We start from the raw sequence: 26500 nt of genomic DNA, 5'->3' as shown, positions 1-26500 counted from the left end.
GAATTGGTGCGCTATGTTTCTTTGGGGAGTTTTTCCTAGGTCAGTTGTGGTATAATGATGTATAGTTACAGTTATGAAAGAACATAAGAAGTTTACCTAGTTAGGTAGTTGTAGAAAGGTTAGGAAATTGCAAGTTGTGTTTATAATTGTTGCAGTGGGGAACATGTTTAGTGGAGGGAGTGGGGGGTAAAGTAGGAAGACAATATTTAGTGAGGTCTTGTTTTGTACGGCGCAGGCCAAGGGAACTTGTATCTAAGGTGTACCTGTTTCCAATAAAGCAGCCTTTTTCACACCAACAAGCTAGTCTGTGTCTGTGCTGCCCACCTTTTTGGCCCAAACAGCGGGGCATATTACCAAGCAATAGCGATAATTATCGCTATTGCTTGGTTAGAGACAAAAATTTACCGCTGAGCTGCGGCGATTTTTATCGCAGATAAACCTTGGTATTACCAAGGTTTATCGCAAATGCGATAAAAATCGTACGCCATGCATGAATATCGCTGAAAAGTCAGCGATATTCACGGATTACTGAGCTAATGCTCTTCGCCATGTTATCCAGCTCCCATTGGATAACATGGCTAAGAACTGCTCAGGGCAGGTATTAGCTTTTGGAGATATTCGCGCTTAGCGTGAATATCTCCAAAAGTTGGTAATAGGAGATAGCGATGTTAGCGACTGTTTCCAGTCGCTAACATCTTGGCACGCCCACTTTGCATGTCATTAGTGATAAATATCACTGACATGCAAAGTGGGGCCCAAGATGGTCGCTATCTCCTACTAGCTGTCGCTAACTGGTGTTAGCGACAGCTAGGTAATAGGGAGATAATTTGATCTCCGCTTTCTTGGCTTTTAAAGCCAAAAAAGCGGAGATAAACCCCCTTGATAATATGCCCCAGCATTAATGGAGACAGTGGCGCACGTGAGAAGTATAATGGCTACATCACGTAGGCAATATGTGACCCCATGAAGCATGCAGCAGTCATACCTATCAGCACCCTGGCCCAGGTAGAACATGTGGTTTTTAAGCCCCCTAAGTTGTAAGCTCCCATGAGTGTATGTCTCCTAAATGTCAATCCAATGTAATGTTATGTTACGTTTTGTTGTATACTTTACTAAGCAAATAGGCACTACACAAATATGTTAAACTTTTAAATACCATGTCATGTTTTCAGGGTTGTCATGTAACAGAATCCTACATGTTGGGAATCAAAGGAAATTCAACACTGTAGAACAACCAAGTCTTAAGTTGTTGCAGAAACCTTTGATGAGAGAAAGTTGTTCTAGAAATCTTTTCTAAGTGATGTGAGACGGAATCAAAAAGCAGGGACACCCAACATTGCCTCTTGAATGCAGAAGAGGAGGCGGAACCAAGGCTGAAAAGTCATATTGTCAGGCAGCATTTCCCTTGAGAAACTGTGGGACAACCCACACACAGCTTTAGCTTTATGAACAACAAATACAAGTTTAACAAACATTGGCAAAGCCAAGAGGTCGGAGCGCCATTTTCAGTTATAGCCAGACCTATTGAGTTAGACTGGTGGCCTTTCACCTGTACACTGACATAAAGAAAATAGCAATGAAATGCATGTACTGTTATCTAGTTCAAACATAGTTAACAACTTTGAAAATTTGTATTGAGAGCACAGTAGTTTTAGGATTTGTCTCATCTTAAAAATATATCAAGATTCCCTGAGTTTATTTATCGAGACCATAGTTTTTTGCCTGAGCTCTTATCAAGCAAGAGCTTACTCTGCAGTAGAGATAGAACTCTGCAACTCCTAGATTTCCCATAGTATTTCAGAGAGCCTTGTGCTGAAAAGTCACGCAAGTAACGATCAGAAGTACATGAATACCCTCAGGATAGTTGTGTGCATCACAACAAAGGTTTTTATGAGACCATAATGATTATTTTTGTCAATTATAAACTGTAGCTGCACACTAAAATGGCTAAATAGCACAAACTTAATTGGTGTTAACTCAGTGTACTGGAATAATTGTGCCAATGTACGACATTGTTCCACAGAAGTATGCACATCTAAACACAATGCCAGGAGAAATATTTTATCAAGAATGCTGTGCCAGGAGAGATGAGTGACCACCAGGGACACAGAATACCAAAGAGGGATTTCCTGCATGTTGCGTGGGAATGTAAACCTATTTTTCAGTAAGACACTTAGGAGCATATGTACAAGCCCTATAGCCACCAGAGTGTCACTTTTGTGGACGCTACAGTGGCCTAACTCCATTTTCATATTTATAAGGTGGCGCTGAGCCACTCAACATGGCTTAACTCCACCCTGTAAATATGCCCCTTTCCGCCACAGTGATCTGCTGGCAAACAATTCAAAGAGAACAAGAGACTCAGGGCATATTTACAACAGAATGGAGAAGCATGGCATTAAGCAAATATTGCTAAAGCCACGCTTCTTCATTCTGAAAACACAGGGATGCGCTGTATTCACAAGAATGCGGTGCACCCCTGCGTTTCCCCTAGTGCTGGTGCTGAGTTCAGCTGCCTAGCGCCAATGCACGCACCCTTGTACCATAGTGCATAATGAATGTTAATGATTGTTATGTGCAGGAAGGGAGGCCTTCCTGCAGATAAACACTCACTCATGGGGTTTTGAAACTTCTATGTGTGCTGCTTAATGCAGCAAACATAGAAGTTGCAAAAAGTCTTTTTTTTCAATGATTGTTTATGTGCTGGAAGACTCACCTTCCTGCACATACACAATCAATTGCATTTTGCTGTTTCTATCTGTGCTGCACAAGGCAGCACGTATGGAAACAGCAAAGACGAGGAGAAATAAAGCTTTTCTCCACATTGCGCAAGGGTAAGACCAGGTTTTCCCTGGGCTTAATTCTGGCGCTGCCTCTTATTTATATGAAAAACAACAATCCCAGGCAATATGGGACAAAAGCAATGTGAAGAAAAAGTTCAAGAAGAAATTATTAAAAAATCCTACATTTTAATTATTTCAGCAAATGATGTTGACATTTAAAAACAGCAGTCGATGATTTTCATTAATACATTTAAAATTCATTGCAAAATCAACAATTTGGTACAAATAACGATGGTTTCTTCGACACGCGTTTCGACATTGGAGGCGTCTGCTTATATGCATTTTGCACTGTGTACAATGTATATCAATAACTCAGCATTTCTCACAGCATAATTTATAGTTGGCAGTGAGCAAAGGCTACACCTTTCAGTTTCTGAGCTGTGCTGTCTGAAAAGTATATGAAGACTTGGAAGAATACATAGCCGCCTGGCCTGATGAACGAGGATCACCGCCTAAAGTAATAAAGGAAGTAAGAAACCTAGGAATTACCAAGCACTCAATGCTATCGATGAATGCCCAAGTGGATAAACTAGCAAGATCAAGCTGCGACAAAGTTACCCTCATTTGGGATTTCCACACAAAATCCAAGCTACTTTCTCCCTTTTTCTGTCGAAACTCGATTAAGCCAATAGCCTCTACCACGGATCACCTTTAACGACCATGAAAAGACTACAACGAATTCAGAACTCGGCTGCCAGGCTACTCTTGCTTATCAAACTGCGAGACCACATCTCACCTGCCTTGAAAGACCTGCATTGGTTACCGGTTGCGCGAAGATCCACGTTCAAGCTACTTAGTATCACCCACAAAGCAATACATGGAATGGAACCGTTTTTCATCAGGAATATAATCACCAAACACTTTCAACAAAGGAACCTCCTCTCTAAAGATGCATCTCGCCTCAAAATCCCAAGATACAAGAAAAAAAAACATGGGTGGCACATCCTTCTGTGTTTAAGCAGCCAAGCTATGGAGCTCATTACCCCCCAACATAAGATCCACCCACAACCATCTTATCTTCAGAAAACTACTCAAGAATTGAGTCTTACCCACAAAAGCACCATAAGCAAACAGAAATTTACAGTATATCCCTCTGTATATAAGCATTTATGTTCACTGTAGTTATGTACCTATCTTTGTGTATTGCTTTGTATAAACATGTAGAATATTTATGTTGTTAGAAAAATAAATGCACTACCCTATTTCTCAGCCTACACTTCTCTCAATATATCTTCTAGGCCAACTTTCTGACTCATCTCAAACTTCTTTCTACTACTCTTTCCAATGCACTACCTTATCTCTCACCCTATAAATCTATCAATATATCCTCTACATCCACTCTCCCATTTATCCCAAACCCCATACCACTACAATGATCCCCAAAATAAACCTTTCTATACTCTCTCCTACTCTACCCCTCCTTGCATAATCTGACACCTCTTTTACTATACCGATCTCCCAAAACAAACCTTTCTAAACTCTTCCCTCTGACTCTTCCCCTCCAAAAGCCCTTTTTACTCATCCAAAAGCCTCCTCCTACTGCTATGACCTAAAACAAAAGAAGAAGAAAAAAAGCCTTCACTCTTCTATCCCTCCACTATCCTTTTCAATCAAAATAACAGACTAACATGTTCACTGCTCAAATTTCTTATCCACTATACTAATTCACCACTAATCCTTTATGGGTTCTAGAATAGTGTGCTACTCGGCAATAAAGCGTATCAACACCCCATCAGGGTTACAAGTGCTATAAAAATGCAAACCTTTTCCCCTTTTTAACCCCTCCCCAACTTTTCTCAATCCAAATAACTGACTAACATATCAACCACTCAAATTAATTTCATATTTCACAATACTAATTCACCACTAATCCTCTATGGGTTTCAGGAGTAGCGTGCTTCAACACCCCATCAGGGGTAACAAGCGCGATATAAATATAAACCCCATTTTCCTCTTCTATCCTTCTGCTATTCTTCCGAAAACAAATAACTTCTTAACCTATCCACCACTTAAAATTTACTTGCATGTTTCACAATACTAATTCAACACTAATCCTCTATGGGTCCCGGAGTAGCGTGCTACTCGTCGAAAAAGCACTTTGACGCCTCATCAGGGTAGTAAGCGCTATACAAATGCAATTACAATACAATGCAATAGGCACATGGCCAAGTTGAAACGTTGGCAATGCATTAAAAAGACGCTTGGTTCTGCACTGAAACATCACAGTCATTTATGGAAGGGCCTTAGGTTCCCTCAGGCAGCTCCTCCTGTAAAGAGGGCTCTCAAAAGCCATATAATAAAGTCAGAATAGAAAAGCCAAACTCTGAACGCTGCAAGTGTTTGCAGTTTAATAACCTCTTCCATGCTGATGACGACCCCCAGCCGTCATGCATCACGGTGCTCGTGTGCTGATGACGGCTGGGGGCAGTCAGGAACCCGCCAACTCTTAAAAACGGCCGCACAGGCGCAGAATCGCGGCCGCGCCCAAGGGGTTAAAAAAATTACTGAGCAAAGCAATTGACACTTTACCCCTCAATCAATCACTCACAAGATCTAGCGCAGCTTTATGCACTCCATAATGATGGCAGCAGTAAAAGAGCAAAACAAAAGATTTTTTTTTAAAAACTCTCCAAAACAATTTCGAACATCAGGAAATATACACAAACACAAAATGCATTGGACTGATACCAAAACATGACAAACATTTCATCTGGCCAATACTTGAAGGAAGCTCTCTCACACAGGCAAAGGGCTGTCCCAGAATCCCTCTTTAGTTGCCATATGGTGTGTTGACATTGTTACTCCTTTCAGCTTTCATCCATGTATCAGTTGGTATCTCAAACACAAAGAAACCTGCCTTGTAATACCTGCATGGTCAAGAGAGTACTCATGAAAGCATTTCACACTCACGCTCTCGAGCTTTTTCCATAACATTAATACACCATAGAAACTCTACCAGACTATTCAGTTTGTCTCTCTACATAACCCTTGTGCTAACCGGGAAATTAGCACTCTAAATAAAACAAATTAGGCATCTTAGATCCCGATAAGCATGTTGTAAACTGCTGCACCTTCCCCTTAATGTTAACCCGTGGCACAGGCTCTCTGGAGACACAGCCTTATACTACTTACCTCAATACCAGACGCTTGAGCTCCTGCATCCAGTAGTTTACTTTGAGTTGTCTCTATAGAGAGGCAAAAAATATTTAAAATTAGCAATTACTTTTCTAACCAGATGGTAGGCCCTTCATCTATCAGACTGTTTGATTGAATTATTGTCTTTGGTTTCAGATCATCACCAATTATAGGGTTTAATGTAAAACAATCTATGAACAATAAATTGAAATGTTTCTCACCTGTTCACAATAACTCTAATATTCATACTATGTAAATGTCTTCTGTGTTTAGTATAAGACACAGTAGCTAGTGGGACCTGGAATAGCAGTGCAACAAGATGAGTGTCATAAAGATGGGGCATGCATCCAGAGAAGTGTCTTCTCCCTACTGCACCCTAGTCTTTTTAAGGAGATCACGGCCCAATTCACAGTCGGAATATTATAAAGAGCATATTTGCTGGCCAAACAAACCTAGAGGTAGAGATCAGTAGCATGATAAGAGACCCTCAAAAAGAAAAGAGGAGGGCCAGAATGCTCACCAACAGGAGTTGGAAAAACAAGGGCACCGAGTGCTGATCATGCCAAGTGGCTGCATCGGAAATCAGTTTGTAAACAAGAAGCCATCCTTTCAGGAACATCATACCAGCAAGGGAATATCCATACATAGCAAGATTTCTTTCAGTTCTCAAAGTCGAGAACCTAAGGTACATTCTAGAGACATCCTCTCGCTAGGACAACTGGACCTAGACCTACAGACATTTTTTAGCAACTGTTGGAACTGAAAAACATGCTGTTAGTCAGTTTTCTGGTATTCAAATCTAGATCATTTCCTGCTTGGTAGTCTATGCCTATTCTATGGTTCCAAAAGTTTCAAAAACATTGGGCACTCAATATGGAAAGAATAATTCAATCATGATGAAGCCGTGGGATGACTTATGCGCGATAATAAATCATATTAACATAAGATAGCCTAAGCCTATTGCTTGATGTTCACAAATATATTGCCAAGATGCAAAACATGAGTATCCAGGCCTGTAACCAGGATGCTCGTTGGCAGGGTAAAATCTAGGTTTAAACTGAGGTGCAGGTAAATAGGAATCCAAAGACTGGATCGACAAGGCTAGAGGTAGAGAATAAAGATTGTAAATTTAGGCTTCCCAGATATATACCAGACTGCCAAAAAAGATCAGATTTTGGTCTCTAAATGCAGGCTGATAAACCATAGCAGTCCAAAGCCCTCCCTTGTCATAAGTGTTTGAGAATATGTTCACCATCATCACATTTGACAAAGTACTACAAATAAAGATTTACTTGTTTGTATTGCACTGAATTTTGGCAATCTCTTTCCTGTTTAGCCTCAAAATCTAGTTGTGATGGAAATCATACTTGTTAAAAAATACAACTGAACAGATATAGTAAAGAGTAAGGCAGTGAAGGCAATAACAGAGAATGTATGGGCACATGCATGAGGAGAGGAGACATGACCAAAGGAGGCGCCTATAAACAGACATTGTTGGAGGGATTGTGTAGGAGCATGGACAGTTTGCAGGCAAGAGGAAAGAAGGGATGAGAAAAAAGGAATATGTATGGCCACAGGGTGTGAGGAGGTGATTAGTGTTTACTGATGAGGCATGGCAGAGGAAGTAGAGACAGTAAGCAACTACAGCAGCGTGAGTAGAAGATGCATCGACAGAGAAAGCATTTGCAAGGTTCTGAGGAAAGTTATGAGTAACAGAATGAGCCTGGAGACAAGAGCAAAGGTAATGTTCAGAGGATCCATGGACAGTGGAGATGCATTCATGTGATTTTTCAACAAGGCATGGATAGAAACTGGCAATAGCAGTGATAAAGGCATAGGTGGAACTAGCAATGCACAAGCATTGGCAAAGAAGGCAATATAGAGATATGTGGGGAGGGCACAGCCAGAAGCAAAGGAGAATAGTAATAGACAATAACCAATGAACAAGTTCACTCTTTCAATTACAGTTACATTTTTAGACGAAAAAATAAATGGGGTTTGAGGATTTACCAATCCTGTACTCACCAAGCAGGAGGAGTAGCTCATTTGCTGTCTGTTTAGCTGCTTGCCCTTTGTGAGACAGAGGTTCCTGGGCAGAGATCTGCCAAAGAAAAGACGACAATATTTAGTGAGGGGCCGATTATCATTTATGGTCCCACATACTGTAATGTGCAGAACAAGAGGATCTCTGATACTGTGGATAACAGAGCTGTGTGTAGTTAAGACCTTCCTCACAATTCCAGCTCTCTTTCAGGAGCCTAAATGCGTATTTATTATCCCAAATATTTTGGTAACTCTGGGTCCAAGTTGTTATTCTCATTCTAGGGAAAACTCATGATAGCCGGCATTTGAAGCGGGATAACATTCAAGAATTATAGATTCCAGGACCCGGTGTCCTCAAACCAATTTGCAGCCAGCTCATATGAGGCCACATTGGAAAATAGAAAGCAGCTGAGGGGCTGATGCCTAAACAAATGAGCAACCCAATCATTACGTTGGGCGATCAAAGGGTTTGAGATATTAAAAACACTACCCCTGAGCGTTTTGGTGAAAATACATCTGTGAGTGTGATGTGTGTGTGCCACTGTTTTTTAAAAGCTGATCTCAGGCAATAGCAGTACAAAAGGGGGTGGTGATGGACGGAGCATCTGAATCAATCAAACACTCACACCCAGTCAAAAGATCTGGGTTAAATCCATCACCGTTCTTTAGCCCACTCTGCCACCACAGTTCAGACAAGGCCATATGCAAATCAGTCTGACCCTGTGCCTCATGGGAACAGTCCAGCCCAAACTGCCAAGCCATGCCTTCCCTGGACCGGAAACAAGCTTCCAAGGACCGGCTTCTGGCATTTCAGCCGTCTTCAGCCCGGGTTGCTTGAATCCAGTGGCAAAGTGATCAAGGGACTCACGTGTGAGCATTCCCTGCCAACCTAGGGCAAACAAAGTGGTACAAAAGGGGGTGGTGATGGACGGAGCATCTGAACCAATCAAACACTCACACCCAGTCCACAGATCTGGGTTTGATCCATCACCGTTCTTTAGCCCACTCTGCCACCCCAGTTCTGAACTGGGGTGGCAGAGTGGGCTAAAGAACGGTGATGGATTAAACCCAGATCAGTTGACTGAGGGTGAGTGCTTGTATTGTCAATGCTCCGTCCATCATTTCCTTTGGTTTTTCTTTGTTTGCCATAAGTTGGCAGGGTATGCTCAGACGTGAGTCCCTTGCTCACTTTGCCACTGGAGTCAAGCAAGCCGGGCTGAAGACGGCTGAAATGCCAGAAACCGGTCCTCGTTAGCTTGTTTTCGGTCCAGAGAAGGCATGGCTTGGCAGTTCGGGCTGGAGTGTTCCCATGAGGCACAGGGTCAGTTCGATTTGCACGTGGCCATGTCTGAACTGGGGTGGCAGAGTGGGCTAAAGAACGGTGCTGGATTAAACCCAGATCAGTTGACTGGGGCTGAGTGCTTTTATTGTCAATGCTCCGTCCATCGTTTCCTTTGGTTTTCCTTTGTTCGCCATAAGTTGGCAGGGTATGCTCAGACGTGAGTCCCTTGCTCACTTTGCCACTGGATTCAAGCAAGCCCGGCTGATGACGGCTGAAATGCCAGAAACCGGTCCTCGGTAGCTTGTTTCCGGTCCAGGGAAGGCATGGCTTGGCAGTTCGGGCTGGACTGTTCCCAAGAGGAACAGGGTCAGACTGATTTGCACATGGCCATGTCTGATCCGGGGTGGCAGAGTGGGTTAAAGAACGGTGATGGATTAAACCCAGATCAGTTGAATGGGGGTGAGTGCTTGTATTGTCAACGCTCCGTCCATCACTTCCTTTGATTTCCTTTGCTCGCCATAAGTTGGCATGGTAGGCTCAGACGTGAGTCCCTTGCTCACTTTGCCACTGGATTCAAGCAAGCCGGGCTGAAGACAGCTGAAATGCCAGAAACCGGTCCTCGCTAGCTTGTTTCCGGTCCAGGGAAGGCATGGCTTGGCATTTCGGGCAGGACTGTTCCCATGAGGCACAGGGTCAGACTGATTTGCACATGGCCATGTCTGAACTGGGAAGGCATAGTGGGCTAAACAACGGTGATGGATTAAACCCAGATCAGTTGACTGGGGGTGAGTGCTTGTATTGTCAACACTCCGTCCATCATTTCCTTTGCTTTTTCTTTGTTCGCCATAAGTTGGCAGGGTGTGCTCAGACGTGAGTCCCTTGCTCACTTTGCCACTGGATTCAAGCAAGCCGGGCTGAAGACGGCTGAAATGCCAGAAACCGGTCCTCGCTAGCTTGTTTCCGTTCCAGGGAAGGCATGGCTTGGCAGTTCGGGCTGGACTGTTCCCATGAGGCACAGGGTCAGACTGATTTGCACATGGCCATGTCTGAACTGGGGTGGCAGAGTGGGCTAAAGAACGGTGATGGATTAAACCCAGATCCGTTGACTGGGGTGAGTGCTTGTATTGTCAACGCTCCGTCCATCATTTCCTTTGATTTTTAAAGACAATGGGTGGCATTTTCAGCCTTCTGTGATAAAGATAACAGGGGACTTTTTTTAGTGCTCTCTCATGAGAGGTGTCAGTGAATGGGCAGGAGTGGAATCCACATCTCTACTATATAATCAGGATTTGTGTCCATCACACCAGCTGATCATCTTTATTGTTCAGAAGATACAGTGATTTCATGATAGAAGAGTCTACTCAAAAAATCCCCTACCATGTTGTGCAGTGCTGCAAACCCTTCGGGTAAAGAAGCCTCCTTGCAAGCTTTTGTGACACCAGCTCTAAGGAAATGTTCGAGAGGCTGAATGGAAAAGAACATGAAATTAGTAAGGGAGAAGCCTTTAGAAAGAGAGCACTCATCCATATGGCTTTCAATTTCATTTATCACATTCATTTCCAACTATATTAAATGATTACTGCACATAAACAACAGATCTTGACCAACTAAGCAACAAAATCACAGCCATCTGACACCACTTGGGACATGGCCCTTCCTAAGGATGAATAAGCATCACTTTAAAAATTAGAGGACATGATCAAGCTCCATCTTCACGAAAGAAGTTCAAGGCAGTCAAGGGGATTGAAGTAATTAAGATCCTTGTGGCGGACAGGCGATCCACACTCTCAAGGTGGTCAGTGGTTGACTGGGGAGAGGTAATGAGTATCACCACGAAGGAAAAAGTGATCAGAAGCTTTACAGGGTGAGAATCCTCAAGAGGTAGGAGAGTAAGATCTTCTGTGGCAAGTGAAGTTCAGGATCCCAAGAGATTTGATGCAAATACCCAAAAGGGAGAGGAGAGGTGATCAGAATTCTCAGAGGGGAGAGTTGATAAGAATCTTAAAATAGAGGTTGTTGATGAGGCTGCTCTTGGGGGGAGGGTGACATTGGATGTTACAACGTGTATATGGTAAGTTCCCAAGCTTTTAGATGTTTTCTATAGGACATTTATGAGGCACGTGTGAACTATAGCTATTAAGAAAACATACAAGGACAGATTTAAAAAAATGTGAAAACCTTTTCCAAAGTATATAAACCAACTCATGAAAAATAAGGTAGGTGTTGGTCCAACGATGGAGGTTAAAGGGAAGAAGTGATCTGGATCCCTAGAAGGGGCCCATGATTACAATTCTTATGAGTGGTATCAAGTACAATTGTAACAATAAAACCAGTTGGATAATGTTTCTGTCTCAATATGGGGGTTACAGAAAAAGTAAAAATAAGTTATACATTAAAAAGTTGTGAACAAGTTTGTTTTTAACTCCTAATGAGGCAGGAAGGCTAATAAAGTGAAGGAAGAAAACATGACATGGTCTTGATTCAAAGTTTTACTTTTTTGACACAATCAATCTCCAAAAGCATTACTTTCTTCTATGTAGTGGTGCACTGACCACACAAAAAGGCAGTTTCTCCCAAGAAAATTGAAAATGAAAGGGTTTTAAAAAACAATGCACCAGTGTAAATAATTTCTGTAATTCCTTAGATTCCATCTGTATTACTGTGACTCTCATTATGAGTGACCTATCATAATCTGCTATTTCACTGTGAGTCCATGAAGGGCAAATAACAAGGACTCAAATTTTGGGAGCAATAACATATGGGCGTCACATTTCATTTACTGTACTTGTTTTTCCCCGGGCTTTTGAGGAAACACAGCAGAGCTGCCATATTCCTCCAAACCTCATGATTCCAATGAGACCTGTACCATCAGAATTATTGTGTCACTTGTAATGAAGGCCCAACTATGATATCCCTGGTGAAAAAAAGAGACGACCTAGATAATGACCACTCAGATCTGGGCTCTAGATCAGATGTGGTGAAAGCTACAGAAAAATCCAGCAGAGATCTGAAAGACAAGCAGAGAATACCCCCAAACACAAAATCTTTTCATTAGACACCCCCTTATGATTCTCTTCGATACACCATGGACATAATTCATTCAAACATACAGTAGATATTTCTGAGGGGTACATTTGCCCCAGACATACCTTTATCAGGCCAAAGGTGTTCTCTTTCGGCAGGCTTGCCTGGAGGTATAATATCTCTCGGAACACCCCTGGTAGTTCCAAAGCCAGCTGGTCTGGGGGAAGCAGAGTCGCCATTGGGCCAAGTGTCAGTAACACCTGTTCACGGATCTACAGGAAGTAACACAGAAGAGAGTACATGCCTCTGACCTCTGTATATGTGAAGCAAGGGGACACTGATTGTTTTTGTATGGCAAAATACTTGTAGTGGAGATGCATGTTTATGCATTGTCATAAAAAAAAGTCATGGCATGGGTTAACTTGTACTCATATGCCTGCATTCAGGAAGTTCTTACCATAGTCAGAATGTAACATTTATTTCCTAATTGAAGAAGTCACAGTTTCTTGTTTTATTTATCCCATGTTACAATCACTTTGCAGAGGAAGCCAGCTTGCCCCATACTTACAAGACCCACGCAATTTGATTTGCTCACATGTCCGGATTTAGGTCCACACCCATCAAAGGAAAACCCGGTTGCAAACGGCCAGATCTCAGAATATGCCCCTTTGCGCCCGTTATTTTTGCATTTGGGATGCATCATCCCAAATGCAAAAATCGGAAAATGCGATTGCACTTAAGGAATCGCAAATTGCGGTGCCTTGAATGCAATGCAAGATGCCTTTTAATGGGGCTTTGGGGGAGGGGGGGGGCGGCCGACCAGCGGGAGGCCTGCCCCCTCGGGGGTTTTTGGGCCGGGGGGGCAGCCAGAGCCCATTGGGCTGGTTGGGCTCCATTGAGCTGGTGTTGGGCTTGTTGGGCTTGGGGTTGGGCTAGGTTTGGGCTTGGCAGCCAGAGCTCATTGGGCTGGTTGGGCTCCACTGGGCTGGCATTGGGCTTGGGTTAGGCTAGTTTTGGGCTTGGGGGTTTTATAACCGGCCATCTTGTGTCATTAGCCACCATTTTGGTGTTTGTGACACAACAGCGACCCTTGACCCTTCCAGGTAGGTCGCTCACCCTCCGCACAGCACCGCCTGTGCCTCCCTGCCCAGCTGCCGCTGCTGAGGAAGTTTGAGGCCCTCCTCCACCCGCAGGCTACCACCTGCGCCTCATCCCTGGTAGCCAATGGTAGGCTGTAGGTTTGCTCATCCTCCATTGTATTGCCTGTATCTTCTTACATTGCTCCCGTTGTAGTGACTGCATTTTCATTGTTGTTTCTGTGACTGTTGTTGTCTGTCTCCCCTGCTGCCTGTACGTGGGTTTGCCCGTTCTCTCCCTCTGTTCCCCTCGCTGCCCCCGTGTCTCTCCCCCCGGTTTCCCTTCTGCTCCCCTCGCTGCCCCGTGTCTCTCTGCCCGTTTTTGCCTTCTGTTGCTTAGCTGCCCCTGCATTTCTGTGACCTTTCTGCCTTCTGTGCCACTCTTTTCCCCCGTTTTTGTGACCTTTCTGCCCTTTCTTGTGACCTTTTTGCCTTCTGTGCCACTCGTTTCCCCCCGTTTTTCTGTGACCTTTTTGCCCCTCTTGTGACCTTTGTGCCTCTGTGCTACTCGTTTCCCCACGTTTTTTGTGACCTTTCTGCCCTTTCTTGTGACCTTTGTGCCTGTGTGCCACTCATTTTCACCCGTTTTTTGTGACCTTTCTGCCCTTTCTGGGGACCATTGTACCCTCTGTGCCACTCGTTTCCCCCCATTTTTTGTGACCTTTCTGCTGTTTCCTGTGATCTTTCTGCCTTCTGTGCCACTCGTTTCCCCCCCGTTTTTTGTGACCTTTCTGCCCTTTCTTGTGACCTTTGTGCCCTCTGTGCCACTCGTTTCCCCCATTTTTTGTGACCTTTCTGCCCTTTCTTGTGACCTTTGTGCCTCTGTGTCACTCGTTTCCCTCGATTTTTCTGACCTGTCTGCCCTTTCTTGTGACCTTTGTGCCTCTCTGCCACTAGTTTCCCCCCATTATTTGTGACCTTTCTGCCCTTTCGTTATGACCTTTGTGCCTCTGTGCCACTCGTTTCCCCCTGTATATTTGTGACCTTTTGCCCTATTTGTGAGCTTCTGCCTTCTATGCCACTTGTTTCCCCTCAATTGTTGTGCCCTTTTGCCTTCTGTTTCCTTTGTCGCCCCTCGCAGCTGCATCCCCTGCGGCCCCTCCCCCCGAGCTGCCCATTCGCTGCCTCCACCTCCCGCCTCCCAGCTGCTCCTCCCTCCGAACCTCCCCATATAGGCCGCCCGCTGTGCGGTGAGGAGAGCAACCCTTGACCCTTTCAGGTAGGTCGCTCCCCCTCCGCACAGCACCGCTTGTGCCTCCCTGCCCAGATGCCACTGCCGAAGAAGTTCGAGGCCCTCCTCCACCCGCAGGCTACCACTTGCGCCTGATCCCTGGTGACCAGTGGTAGGCCGAAGGTTTGCTCATCCTCCATTGTATTGCCTATATTTTCTTTCATTGCTCCCGTTGTAGTGACTGCATTTTCATTGTTGTCTGTGACTGCTGTTGTCGGTCTCCCCAGCTGCCTGTATGTGGTCTGTGCCCGTTCTCTCCATCTGCTCCCCTCGCGGCCCCCGTGTCTCTCTGCCAGTTTTTGCCTTCTGTTGCTTCGCTGCCCCTGCATTTCTGTGACCTTTCTGCCTTCTGTGCCACTTGTTTCCGCCCATTTTTGGTGACCTTTCTACCCATTCTTGTGACCTTTTGCCTTCTGTGCCACTCGTTTCCCCTCTTTTTTCTGTGACCTTTTTGCCCTTCTTGTGACCTTTTGCCTTCTGTGCCACTCGTTTCCCCCTGTATTCTTGTGACCTTTTTGCCCTTTTTGTGACCTTTCTGCCCTCTGTGCCACTCGTTTCCCCCTCAATTGTTGTGCCCTTTTGCCTTCTGTTTCCTTTGTCACCCCTCACCGCCCCCGCTGCTGCGTCCCCTGCGGCTCCGCCCCCCTGACTGCCTATTCGCTGCCCCGCCTCCCAGCTGCTTCACTCCCACCTCTCCATACATGCCACTGGCTTGCTGCACCTGTTCGTGCCTGGACCGCGCCCAGCGCCAGAACCCCTGGCCCCCGCACCCACCATGACGACCGCCGCCACTACGACGCCAGCACTCTGCACACGCTCAACCCCGGAGGGACCCACAACTGCTTCAAGGCCGCCCCAAAACGCACACACGGTCCCTTCACCTGCCGGAACTGCAGCTACACCAGCCACAGAGCCGACGAACCACCCGGCATGAAAGACCTCAACCACCTCCACCCTGACCTCCACCGACTACATCCTCCTCGGAGACATGAACTTTCACCTTGAGAACAACAACAACACGTCCACAACCCTGATGGATAACCTCGCCAACCTCGGACTGAGACAACTCGTCACAACACCCACCCAACCCGCCGGCCACACGCTCGACCCCATCTTCTCCTCAAGCCCGCATGTCTCCGTCAGCCACTCCTCTAGATCGACCACCGCTGCATCCACTTCACCTTCCAGAAACCCACCACACACCACCGCACCCAACAGATCCCCCGGCGCCGCTGGAGCAAAATCACCGAAGGCCAACTACATGCAAACCTCGCTCTCAGCCCCCCCACCGAACCCTCCAACACCGACGTCGCTGCCCACAACCTCAGATGCTGGATCGAGGACTGCGCCAACACCCTCGCCCCGCTGAAGAAAACCCCCCACAGAGACACCAGCAAGAGGGCCAGCTGGTTCACCGCAGAACTCCTAGATTCCAAGCAAGCCTGTCGGAAACTAGAGAAGAAATGGCACAGTGAACAAACTCTGGACAACCACGCAGCACACAAGGGCACCATCTGCAACCACCACCACCTCATCAGGGCTGCCAAAAAGACCTCCTTTAAAGACCACCTCGACAACAACGCACACGACAGCAAGGAGCTCTTCAACATCGTGAAGGAACTCTCAAACCCCAGCTCCAACACCAACGACATCCTGCCGTTGCAAGCCCTGTGCGACTCCCTCACCACCTTCTTCCACCCCAAGATAGCAGACATCCATGACAGCTTCAACACCCAGACATCCCCAACTGACAGCAACACAATAGACCCTCCGCACACCATCGACCACGTACCCTTTCTAGCCTGGGCCAGCGTGAGCGTTAATGACACCATCAAGACCATGAGCACAATCCACTCCGGCTCTCCGTCGGACCCATTCCCGCACCACGTCTTCAACAAAGCAGTCAGCTCCATCGCACCCCACCTACGCAACGTCATCAATCTCTCCCTTGAGACCGCGACCTTCCCAGAGAGCTGGAAACATGCTGAGATCAACACCCTACTCAAAAAACCCAAGGCAGACCCAAGAGACCTCAAGAACTTCCGACCCATCTCTCTGCTCCCCTTCCCGGCCAAGGTCATTGAGGAAATCGTTAACAGACAGCTAACCTGATTCCTCGAAGAGAACAGAATCCTGGACCCTTCCCAGTCAGGGTTCTGCAGCAACCACAGCACAGAGACCGCCCTCATCGCTTCCACCGACGACATCAGGACCCCGCTAGACAATGCGGAGACTGCAGCACTCATCCTCTTAGACCTCTCCGCCGCCTTCGACACCGTCTGCCACCGCACACTAAGCAAACGGCTCCACGCCGCAGGGATCCGAGACAAGGCTCTGGCATGGACCACCTCCTTCCTCTCCGGCAGAACCCAGTGCGTCCGCCTCCCCCCATTCCGTTCCGAAGCCTCCAAGATCTGTGGCGTACCCCAAGGATCCTCCCTCAGCCCGACACTGTTCAACATTTACATGGCCCCTCTTGCACACGTCGCCCAACAGCACGACCTCAACATAATCTCCTACGCCGACGACACTCAACTGGTCCTCTCCCTCACCAAGGACCCCATCAATGCCAAAGCCAAACTCCATGAAGGAATGAAGGCCGTCGCCGACTGGATGAAGATTAGCCGTCTGAAGCTAAACTCAGACAAGACGGAGGTTCTCATCCTCGGCTCCAACCCGTCAGCCTGGGACGACTCCTGGTGGCCAACGCCACTGGGGGCAGACTGACCCCCCCACTGACCACGCACGCAACCTGGGAATCATTCTCGACTCAACACTTTCAATGACCAAGCAAGTCAACGATGTCTCCTCCTCCTACTTCAACACCCTCCGCATGCTCCGCAAGATCTACTAATGGATCCCGACAGATACAAGAAAGACAGTCACCCAGGCCCTCGTCAGCAGCAGACTCGACTACGGAAATGCCCTCTACGCGGGAGCCCCAACCAAGCTCATCAATCGACTACAACGCATCCAAAACGCCTCGGCATGACTGATCCTCGATGTACCACGACATGGTCACATCACCACATACCCCCACCTGAGAAACCTGCACTGGATCCCCCTCAACAAGAGGATATCCTTCAAGCGCCTCATCCACGCACACAAGGCCCTCCACAAGACCGGCCCAGCCTACCTCAACAGATGGCTCTCTTTCTACACCGCGGGTATGTAGTGCATGTAACAAATGACTGATTGAACAGCAGGTCATGGAGGACACTGGGTAGTTTAGCTTTGTTGACTTTAGCTTTGTTTAGCTTTGTGGTGGGTGTGGTGGAGTTCTGTTGTGCGTTTCTCGTGATAGTGGCAGCGGGAGCTGTTGGTCACCAGCTGTGAGGGACGGTGAATGGTGTCAGCTAGGAGATCTGAGGAGCGTCTCTGCACGGGGCCCATTGACAGAGAGGGATAGCACACGTGGAGGATCCGCATGTCCTAGAGGCCATCCACCTCTTAGAGGATGCGGACCGCACTGACATGCTGCGGCCCGACGTGATGGTGAGACCCTCTAGGAGGGCAGCGAGTGGCAATCGCCTGTCAAACGCCCGCGGGGTGGGAAGCGGGGCGCTGTTGCGTGGCCTACCTTGGTGTTTAGGGAGGGGGCGACACGGCCCAGGGAGGGGCAGGGGACGCAGAGGTGAAACGGGCGAGGGGGGGTGGCGCCCACAAGAGGAAACGTGGCAATAAGAGAGGTGCCTTGGTCCCAGAACAGGGGTGGAGCGGTGGGGGGGACGTGCCCGCCATGGTGAACAGCGGGGGGTCTTCCCCCTTGATTATTGACAGCACGGAGGAGGGGGAAGGGGCAGTTGAGGGGGTTGGGGTGACATGGGGAGAGAGGCGGCTCCCCAAGAATGGCTATGCCTATGGCTTTTTTCGTGGCACATGGGCAAAGAGACGGTGACGCACTACCTGGATGACTTTTCCTGGTGGGACTGCCTGGTTCGGTGGACTGCCAGCAGCAGCTGGACTATTTTACAGAGCTCATGGGCTACCTGGGTGTGCCCCTGGCACCAGAGAAGACACAAGGTCCAAGCACGGGCTGTCATTTCTGGGTATAGAACTAAACTCTGTAGCCACGGAGACCCGTTTGCTGGGAGATAAGAAGGTGCATATTCTGCTGTTGATTGACACCATGTTGGCCAAGCAGAAGGTAACGGTACGGGAAGTGCAGGTTCTCTTAAGGCACTTGAACTTTGCTTGCCGGGTGGTGCGAGCGAGGCAAACCTTTTGCAGACGTCTGGGCGTGTCCCTGTCCGCTTTGACACTACCGCACCATCATATGCGCCTGTCGGTGGGTACGAAGGAAGACCTGCGCATGTGGCGTGCGTTCTTGGAATGATTTAATGGTATTCCCTTGGCCCCCCCAGAGGAGTTGGAATTGGACGCGACCATCTCCTTGGACGCGGCCGGGTAAGTGGTTTTGGAATGTATTGGCAGGGGAACTGGTGCGCTGATGTTTGGCTCCCACGGTGGCAGAACTGGGGAAGGAGCATTGCATTTTTGGAACGGTTTCCCCTGATGGTGGCGGTGACGGTGTGGGCAGGGGAGCTGGCACACAAAAAGGTGATTTTTAAGGTGGATAACATGTCGGTGGTACATGTCCTGAGTAAGCAGTCGGCCAGGGACCCACAGGTGCTCAAGTTGTTTAGGGTATTTGTGCTGCAATGTTTGGAATATGACATTTTGTTTCAAGCCCGGCATGTGCCAGGGGTGGACAATGACATAGCGGATGCTTTGTCTTGTTCACAGTGGCAGAGGTTCCATGGGCTAGCCACGGAGGCGGACGAATGCAAGATGCCGGTGCCGACAGGGATGTGATCAGTAGGAGAGAAAGAGTTGCTCAACTGGTAAAAGGGTCAGTGGTGGTGAGGCGATGCACCATCGGCGGGTGAACTGGGTGCATGTTTATTGGAAGGATGGGCGCGGGAACAAGGCGCCAATGCCTCACAGCGCCGCCCGTTACGGCGGGGATTCTTGTCGGCTTGATAAGGCTCATACCGGAGATTTGCCGCAACAGAGAGGAAGCTATTCTGTTTTCCATGCTAATGTTGTGGATGTATTTTGGGGCTTTTCAGGTGTCAAAGCCCCTGGGGACAAGAGGGAAACAGGGGGTACGGTGGGGGGAGGTGGAGTTGCGGACCATGGAGGTGGCGGTTTAATTGCAGCGCTCAAAGTCTGGTCAACGGGGAGTGGGGAAGTGGGTTGTCATGGGACGTGTGGCGGATCGGGCGGTGTGCCCCGCGGTGCGGGGTGAGATGCTGGCATCCAGGGCGAGTGATGAGGCGGGTGAGGTTTTTGAACGGGCCGAGGGTAGCCGGGTGTCAGCGGCGCAACTACTTTGGGTTCTGCGGCATGCCCTTCGCGCTATGGGTGAGAACACCAGACTGTTTGGGGCGCACTCCTTTCGTATAGGCACAACAACAGACGCGGCAAAGAAGGGGTGGGGAGGGAGGATTTGATGTGACTGGGGTGCTGGAAATCGGACTGTTATAAGACATACATCAGGATGTGGGGTTTCAGGGAGGAGAAGGCTTGATTTGTTGTTGCTTGTCTCACATATGTGTCTTTTCAGGTGCGGAGGCGGGACCGACCATAGCAGGATTGTCCATCCTCATCTTAGGACACTCTTTCATGAAACAAGCGGAGCGATATGAATGGGACAAGACCAGGAATTTTAATCTAGCATTGGATCCTAGGCTTTTCGTTGTTACTGGCAAGGGAATGGGGGCATGAGGTGGCATGAATTATTTCCAGCGCTGAGTAAGGTAGTTAAGGGGGGAGTTTGCCTGGATGTTCTGGTTATTCATTTAGGGGAGAAAGCTTGGCGTTGCTGAAACAAATGAAGCAGGATTTGCTGGAGATTCAGCATCAATGGTCTGGTTGTCATGTGATATGGTCTTAGTTTATACCAAAGAGATGTTGGAAAGAGGCTGAACGGGCGTGAAGAAAGATTTATAGAGTCATGAGAGTTTTTTGTGACAAAGAAGGGTTTGGAAGGAGGGAACATCCGGAGCTGCGCTATGCGGCAGTGTATTTCTTCAGGGAAGATGGGTTGCATATGTCCCGCTATGGCATGGAATTGTATATAGTGCAGTTGAAGAAGGTTTTGGACAGAGCGATAGGCGTGTGCAGATACCCGAAGCATCAGAGTCCTAGTGAGGGGGTCGGAAAGCCGCCGGGGTCGACTTTCCAGGTGTCTTTTTTTCTGGTCAGTTGTGGTATAATGATGTATAGTTACAGTTATGAAAGAACATAAGAAGTTTACCTAGTTAGTTAGTTGTAGAAAGGATAGGAAATTACAAGTTGTGTTTATAATTCTTGCAGGGGGGAACACGTTTAGGGGAGGGGGTGCGGGATAAAGTAGGAAGACAATATTTAGTTAGGTTCAGGTTTGTACGGCACAGGCCAAGGGAACTTGTATTTAAGGTGCACCTGTTTCCAATAAAGCTGCATTTTTCACACCATCAAGCTGGTCTTTGGTCTGTGCTTCCCCCCTTTTTGGCCCAATAGGGCTTTGGGGTGGTGTCCAACCAGCTGGAGGCCTGTCCCCCAGGGGGTTTTTGGGTCAGGGGGCAGCCAGAGCCCATTGGGCTGGTTGGGCTCCATTGAGCTGGCGTTGGGCTTGTAGGGCTTGGGTTGGGCTAGTTTTGGGCTTGGGAGTTTTATAACCGGCCACCTTGTGTCACTAGCCTCCATTTTGGTGTTTGTGACACAACAGCCGGTCAGGGAGGACACTGGGCAGTTTAGCTTTGTCCTGCCCTCCCTCCCTAGGGAACGAGCTTCCAGCTGGTTTTGCGGGGTTTGTTGTTGGATAGCTCATTACTTTTTCAGCTAGGTAGTTTTCTTGGGAGCAGGTGCATCGGGGGGAAGTTTGTAATGGGGTTGTCACTGGAACAGGTGCTGGATTGGTGCGCTATGTTTCTTTGGGGCGTTTTTTCTAGGTCAGTTGTGGTAATATGATGTATAGTTATAGTTATGAAAGAACATTAGAAGTTTACCTAGTTAGGCAGTTGTAGAAAGGTTAATAAATTGCAAGTTATGTTTACAATTGTTGCAGGGGGAACATGTTTAGGGGAGTGGGTGGGGGGTAAAGTAGGAAGTGAGGTTTAGTTTTGTACGGCACAGGCCAAGGGAACTTGTATGTAAGGTGCACCTGTTTCCAATAAAGCGGCCTTTTTCACACCAACAAGCTAGTCTGTGGTCTGTGCTGCCCCCCTTTTTGGCCCAAAATAGCGATTTCGCTATTTGGGTCCCCTAGTTACAGAGAAATTATACCAGATGGTAAATAGAGAAAACTTTGAAAAATGCACTAAAGTGCACTTTTCAAAGTTGTAGGTTACACACACACATGTCCTTGGGGCATGTGTGTGCGCAACATGTGTGCACAGATCAACTTCAGGGGTGCAACAGGGTGTCCTTTTGACACCCTTGCACCCTTGTAATTGCATGCGCAATTTCCCATTCATTCCCATGGGCCTGTAGGCCCATAGGAATGAATGGGAAACCATTCCTTAATTGCGACTCGCAATTGAGGAATGTTTAGGAATCGCTATTTTTATAGCAATTCCTACATGCATAGGCTTTTGCGATTCCTTAATTGCGATTCCTTAATAATCGCAATTAAGGAATCGCAAAAGCCTACCTTGATGCATGTGCTAGTTAAAGTCTTACTTTCTGGTATGGTTAAATAGTATTGTGACAACTTTTACACAAGAAAGACAGCATGGCATATGCCTACGAGTAAGTTCAGACGTGATGGGTAGAATGGATTAACCTAAATCATTTGTACTTTTGGTTGCATTCTAATCCATCACTCTTTTGCTCGGTTTGCCACTACAGATAATGATCAACAGTTTGCAAATCAGCCTCGGTCCTTCTACAATAGGAACATTCCATTTGAAGCTAGTATGTTTGCACTGAATGTGAGTATATGCAAATTCAGAACAATGTCTGAATGACTGGGCCTCATTAGTGCCGCTCTGAATATGGCCTATGGCACAATGGACTAGGGCGTCCCCTTTTTGATGCAGCCATCATGATAAGCACTTAGGCCGTCTCACTTAGAAAAAAAGTGATGAATGGAGTGCTAGATTTAATCTAAACCATTGGTAATTAATTGGGGTTGAATTCAAGTCCAAAGTCTTTTGTTGACTTTGCTACTAAAGACAGACAGTAACCAACCGCATGGTATCAATCTGAGCCATCTTCCAGTAGTAGCAGCCCATACCTGTTTAGTGTTTCTCAGTGAAGCACCATAGATGCTCACTCAGTGACAGCTACATGCTATTTATTACTACTGTTCATGCAGAGAGAGGGGCATCATGATCCTCACAAGGCTCCGTCTTTTGTGAATCATGGCCTCTTCCTCAAATGATCCGTGGTGATAAAAGGGATATGATATTTGGCACTTTTGCACATTTTTGTAAAGTATGTGGTACTGGTGTCTCAGTAGATAATAGTAGCATGCTTTGTCTCTCTCAAGAATCCATTCTGACTTGAAAACTTACCTTGCACTTTTCCTTGGTGTTCATGCACGGTATGTCAAGATAGATCTTGCAGATAACATAGCCCTTCAAATATTGTGGAACAAGCTTTGCGTCTGTGCTCTGAGCAAATGCCCAAGTTAAGGATTCAAAGGCTGCAGAGAAAATACAAATCAGTTCTGCCCAGTTGCCCTCTTATACTCTGTCTATACACACCCTTAGCCCTACCAACTTTCCCCTTCCCCAGAATACATGCTTGTGGTTCATAAAAATCAAGGGGAGGGTGGGCAGTTTTTAATGACTTTTAACACATTCTAATACCTCAGCTGTTGCTCAAAATAATACAGAGCATATCAATTTTACATACAATGTACAGAATCTGTCCATTTTATGAAGAAAAGCGAAATAATTTCTCAGAGATGAATTCAACACCCAGAAGATTTTGGAAAAATTCTCAGACAAACTCTGCGGCTGTTGATTAAAATGATACATACAATTATATAAAATTATCCCTGGCTTTTTCTGAAAAATTGCAAGTATTCTTGTAGTGGGTACTGAGAAGCTTCCTAATACTAGTTTATACTTACCACGGCAGAAATACCAACAGTGAGTGAAAGTTCTTGCTTTCTCCATGATGGGCAGAAAGCGTTCAAGGATTAAACCCTCAGAATACTTCATTGTGGACACTGTGAGGTGACAACAAAAAACACAGTTCAGACTGGTTGCATAGTGGAGGCAAAAGCCTGTGGTGCCCGGGTGTACACAGGTGCCACAGCAGAGATGGGAGTCCTGTAGTGCCCTTCAAACTGAAACATACAACAGAAAGACCTTAGAACTGGGATGTACTTTGAAATGAATGGTTTGCGTTGCTCCCTGGGTGGGAGGACGTCTCCAATTGCACTCATTTACATTTCAATAAATTATTCACTCTTTTAAATTATTTTCCAAATCAATTTTATTATTTGCTGCTCCGTCAAAAATACAAAGATGTGTTCTTTTTATACTTTAATGCCTTATCATGCTCAAAGGAGTGCAATTGGTGACCCCCTCCCGCCCAGGGAGCAACGGAAACCATTCATTGAATTCATCCTCATACTCAGGAGGATTTACCAATTTGCACCAACGACCATAACACCAATTGAAATAACATAGGTACATGGGAGTGATATGGTCCTTCCCCATTTGGATCCAATATATGTACTTTGAACTGACATGGGTGGGACAATATAAAGGGAGAGCCTTGGGGTGTACATTGAAGTGAGATGGATGGCCCAACAGAGAGAGGGTGCAGCCTTTGGGCTTCCTTTGATCTGACACAGGCGGCACACAAAGATTAGAAGAGTATTTGCTTAGGTCCTTTCTGGAGACTGGCTGTGTTTCCTTGTAGGAGATTCTGGGAAAAGGACAGCCAATTCCCTGAGAGTCAAAGTCTAAAAGGAGGATATTTTTATTCTGTGATCTCACAGTAGTATCTGGTTACTTGTGTTTCAAGTACAAGAGGCCATACTTGTTAGAAGGGTTGCTCATGAATTCCCTAGGCCCTGAACCTGGGAGCATCAATTTCCCCAAAGTTAGAGGTCAGAAAGTAAAACTGAAGTGGAAGGGGAGGGGGTAACGAGTAACAATGATATCACAGAGAGAGTACCAAATATGCGGAGTAAAATTCTGCCAGAAATTGTATGGATCAGTAACTTAATCTAAAATGTTCAAGTGAGACAAGCAAATAAAAGTGGAAAAGCTGAAGCTGAGAACCAGATTGGATTATACATTTCTGAGAACCAGGCAGTAAGCAGGCTGACGGCCCAACAGTCTTTATCTGCTGTTAACCCATATGTTTCTAAGTTTAACTGCCAGAACTACTGAGGTTGAGATTTCACAGTGCTGTACTCTCCTAACCGGAGACCCATGTCTGTAGCTATCACTACCCCATTGTGCTTTGAATATCGTCTATCCTGGATTGTGTGATCATTGTACCAATAGTGTCCAACAGAACTTAATCCATTTCCCACTTCACTTAGCATGGTCTTCCCTGATGTAAAGATCTCTCAAATGCCAGGCAACTTACCGTGACCTTGAATGACTTGTTTGAGGCACAACGCAACATATGGATGTGGGATGGCCTCCATCTCAAAAAGATCCAGGATGTTCCTAAGTACCACGCTGGGAAGCCAGCGAGCAAGCTCCACCATCACTCTGCAGCCGACTATCTCCACGTCTGTGAACTCAGACAGCTGTTCAAGATTATGGGAGATCGGTTAGCAATGAAGACCGACTACTTTAAAAAAACAATCCCTAGTATCAAACCGACAGACCATAATCTTTAATTCTGTAGAATGTAATATCTAAACTTGAGGCTTGGAACATAGCTGTTGTCATATACTAAGGGGGAGATTTTCAAACCTTTTGCGCTGGTTTAGCGCCACTAAAGAGGTGCTAACCAGCATGAATACTTCTTTTTGCTATTTTCTTTCCAGCGCAAAACTTGATTTGTGCTGGAAAGCACCGTATAAGTCGCGCAAATCAGCGCAATGCTCCGCTTTGCGTTACTTTGAACTGAGGGGGCATTACATGAGTGGTACATGGGCGTTCTCATTCAACAACGCAAGCCTTCTGATGCAAAACCATATTTACAAAGATTTGTAAACATGGTTTTGCACCAAAAGTTAACACCCCTTCAATGGAGGCACTAACAGAAGGAAGGCTTTCATTTCTCTACGCTTTTCCAACTTTCCATGCATGCTGCACATATGCAAAGTGGGAAAAGCTTTGCATCATGCCTAGCATAGTATTTTGTACAGGAAGGGTACCCTTTCTGTACAAAACCTATGCTACACTCATGCACGCACCCTAGCGCTGCAGCGCTAAGGTGTGTGCATGGTGCACAGCTGCTGAAATTAGCGCCGGCACAAGGGAAAGGGGGGGAGAGAGCCCCTCTCCTGCTCCCTCTCTGTCACGCAACGTAGAACAGCCTCGCTGGGGGCTGCGCTGCGTGACTTTTTATAAAAGATCCCCCTAACTGCGGTGCCAAAAATCCCTGAATATGATGTCTTTGACTGCAGTTGGGAGACCATCATCAGTAAACCTTGAATACAGTGTCAGAAGGTAGAAGGCCTGAGTAGCCCAATGCACAATACATGTATGTGTGTGCTGCATGGAGTATCTGCACTGCCATACTGAAATGAGTGCAGTGTGTGTTTGAAGATAGATGGTCTATGCAGACCAAAGCACATACCATTTATGTGTATGTTGCATGGAGTAACGCATGGCAGCGATGAGCACTTAGGATATTATTTAATCAGATGTTTCACAGGTGCACTCAAAGCATA

The 26500-nt window shown here is 46.6% G+C and overlaps 1 protein-coding gene across 1 annotated transcript in view; it reads right to left on the bottom strand.

Moving 5' to 3' along the window:
- LOC147708719 (uncharacterized) overlaps positions 1 to 25363 on the bottom strand; it is a 285914-nt gene extending 260551 nt beyond the window's left edge. The window contains exons 1-7 of the mRNA XM_086925767.1: positions 25240 to 25363; positions 23762 to 23860; positions 23199 to 23329; positions 12453 to 12599; positions 10681 to 10767; positions 8004 to 8079; positions 5976 to 6028 (exon numbers count right to left, since the gene is read on the bottom strand). Coding sequence (XP_086781893.1) covers positions 5976 to 6028; positions 8004 to 8079; positions 10681 to 10767; positions 12453 to 12599; positions 23199 to 23329; positions 23762 to 23860; positions 25240 to 25363 — 717 coding nt within the window. The remainder of the gene's footprint in view (positions 1 to 5975; positions 6029 to 8003; positions 8080 to 10680; positions 10768 to 12452; positions 12600 to 23198; positions 23330 to 23761; positions 23861 to 25239) is intronic.
- Positions 25364 to 26500: the final 1137 nt, after the last annotated feature.

The sequence above is a fragment of the Lissotriton vulgaris genome, chromosome 6 (genome assembly GCF_964263255.1).
Source record: "Lissotriton vulgaris chromosome 6, aLisVul1.2, whole genome shotgun sequence".
NCBI classification, from domain to species: Eukaryota; Metazoa; Chordata; class Amphibia; order Caudata; family Salamandridae; genus Lissotriton; species Lissotriton vulgaris.
The sequence above is the reverse complement of the archived record's forward strand: the minus strand, read 5'-3'. Positions and strand labels throughout refer to the sequence as shown.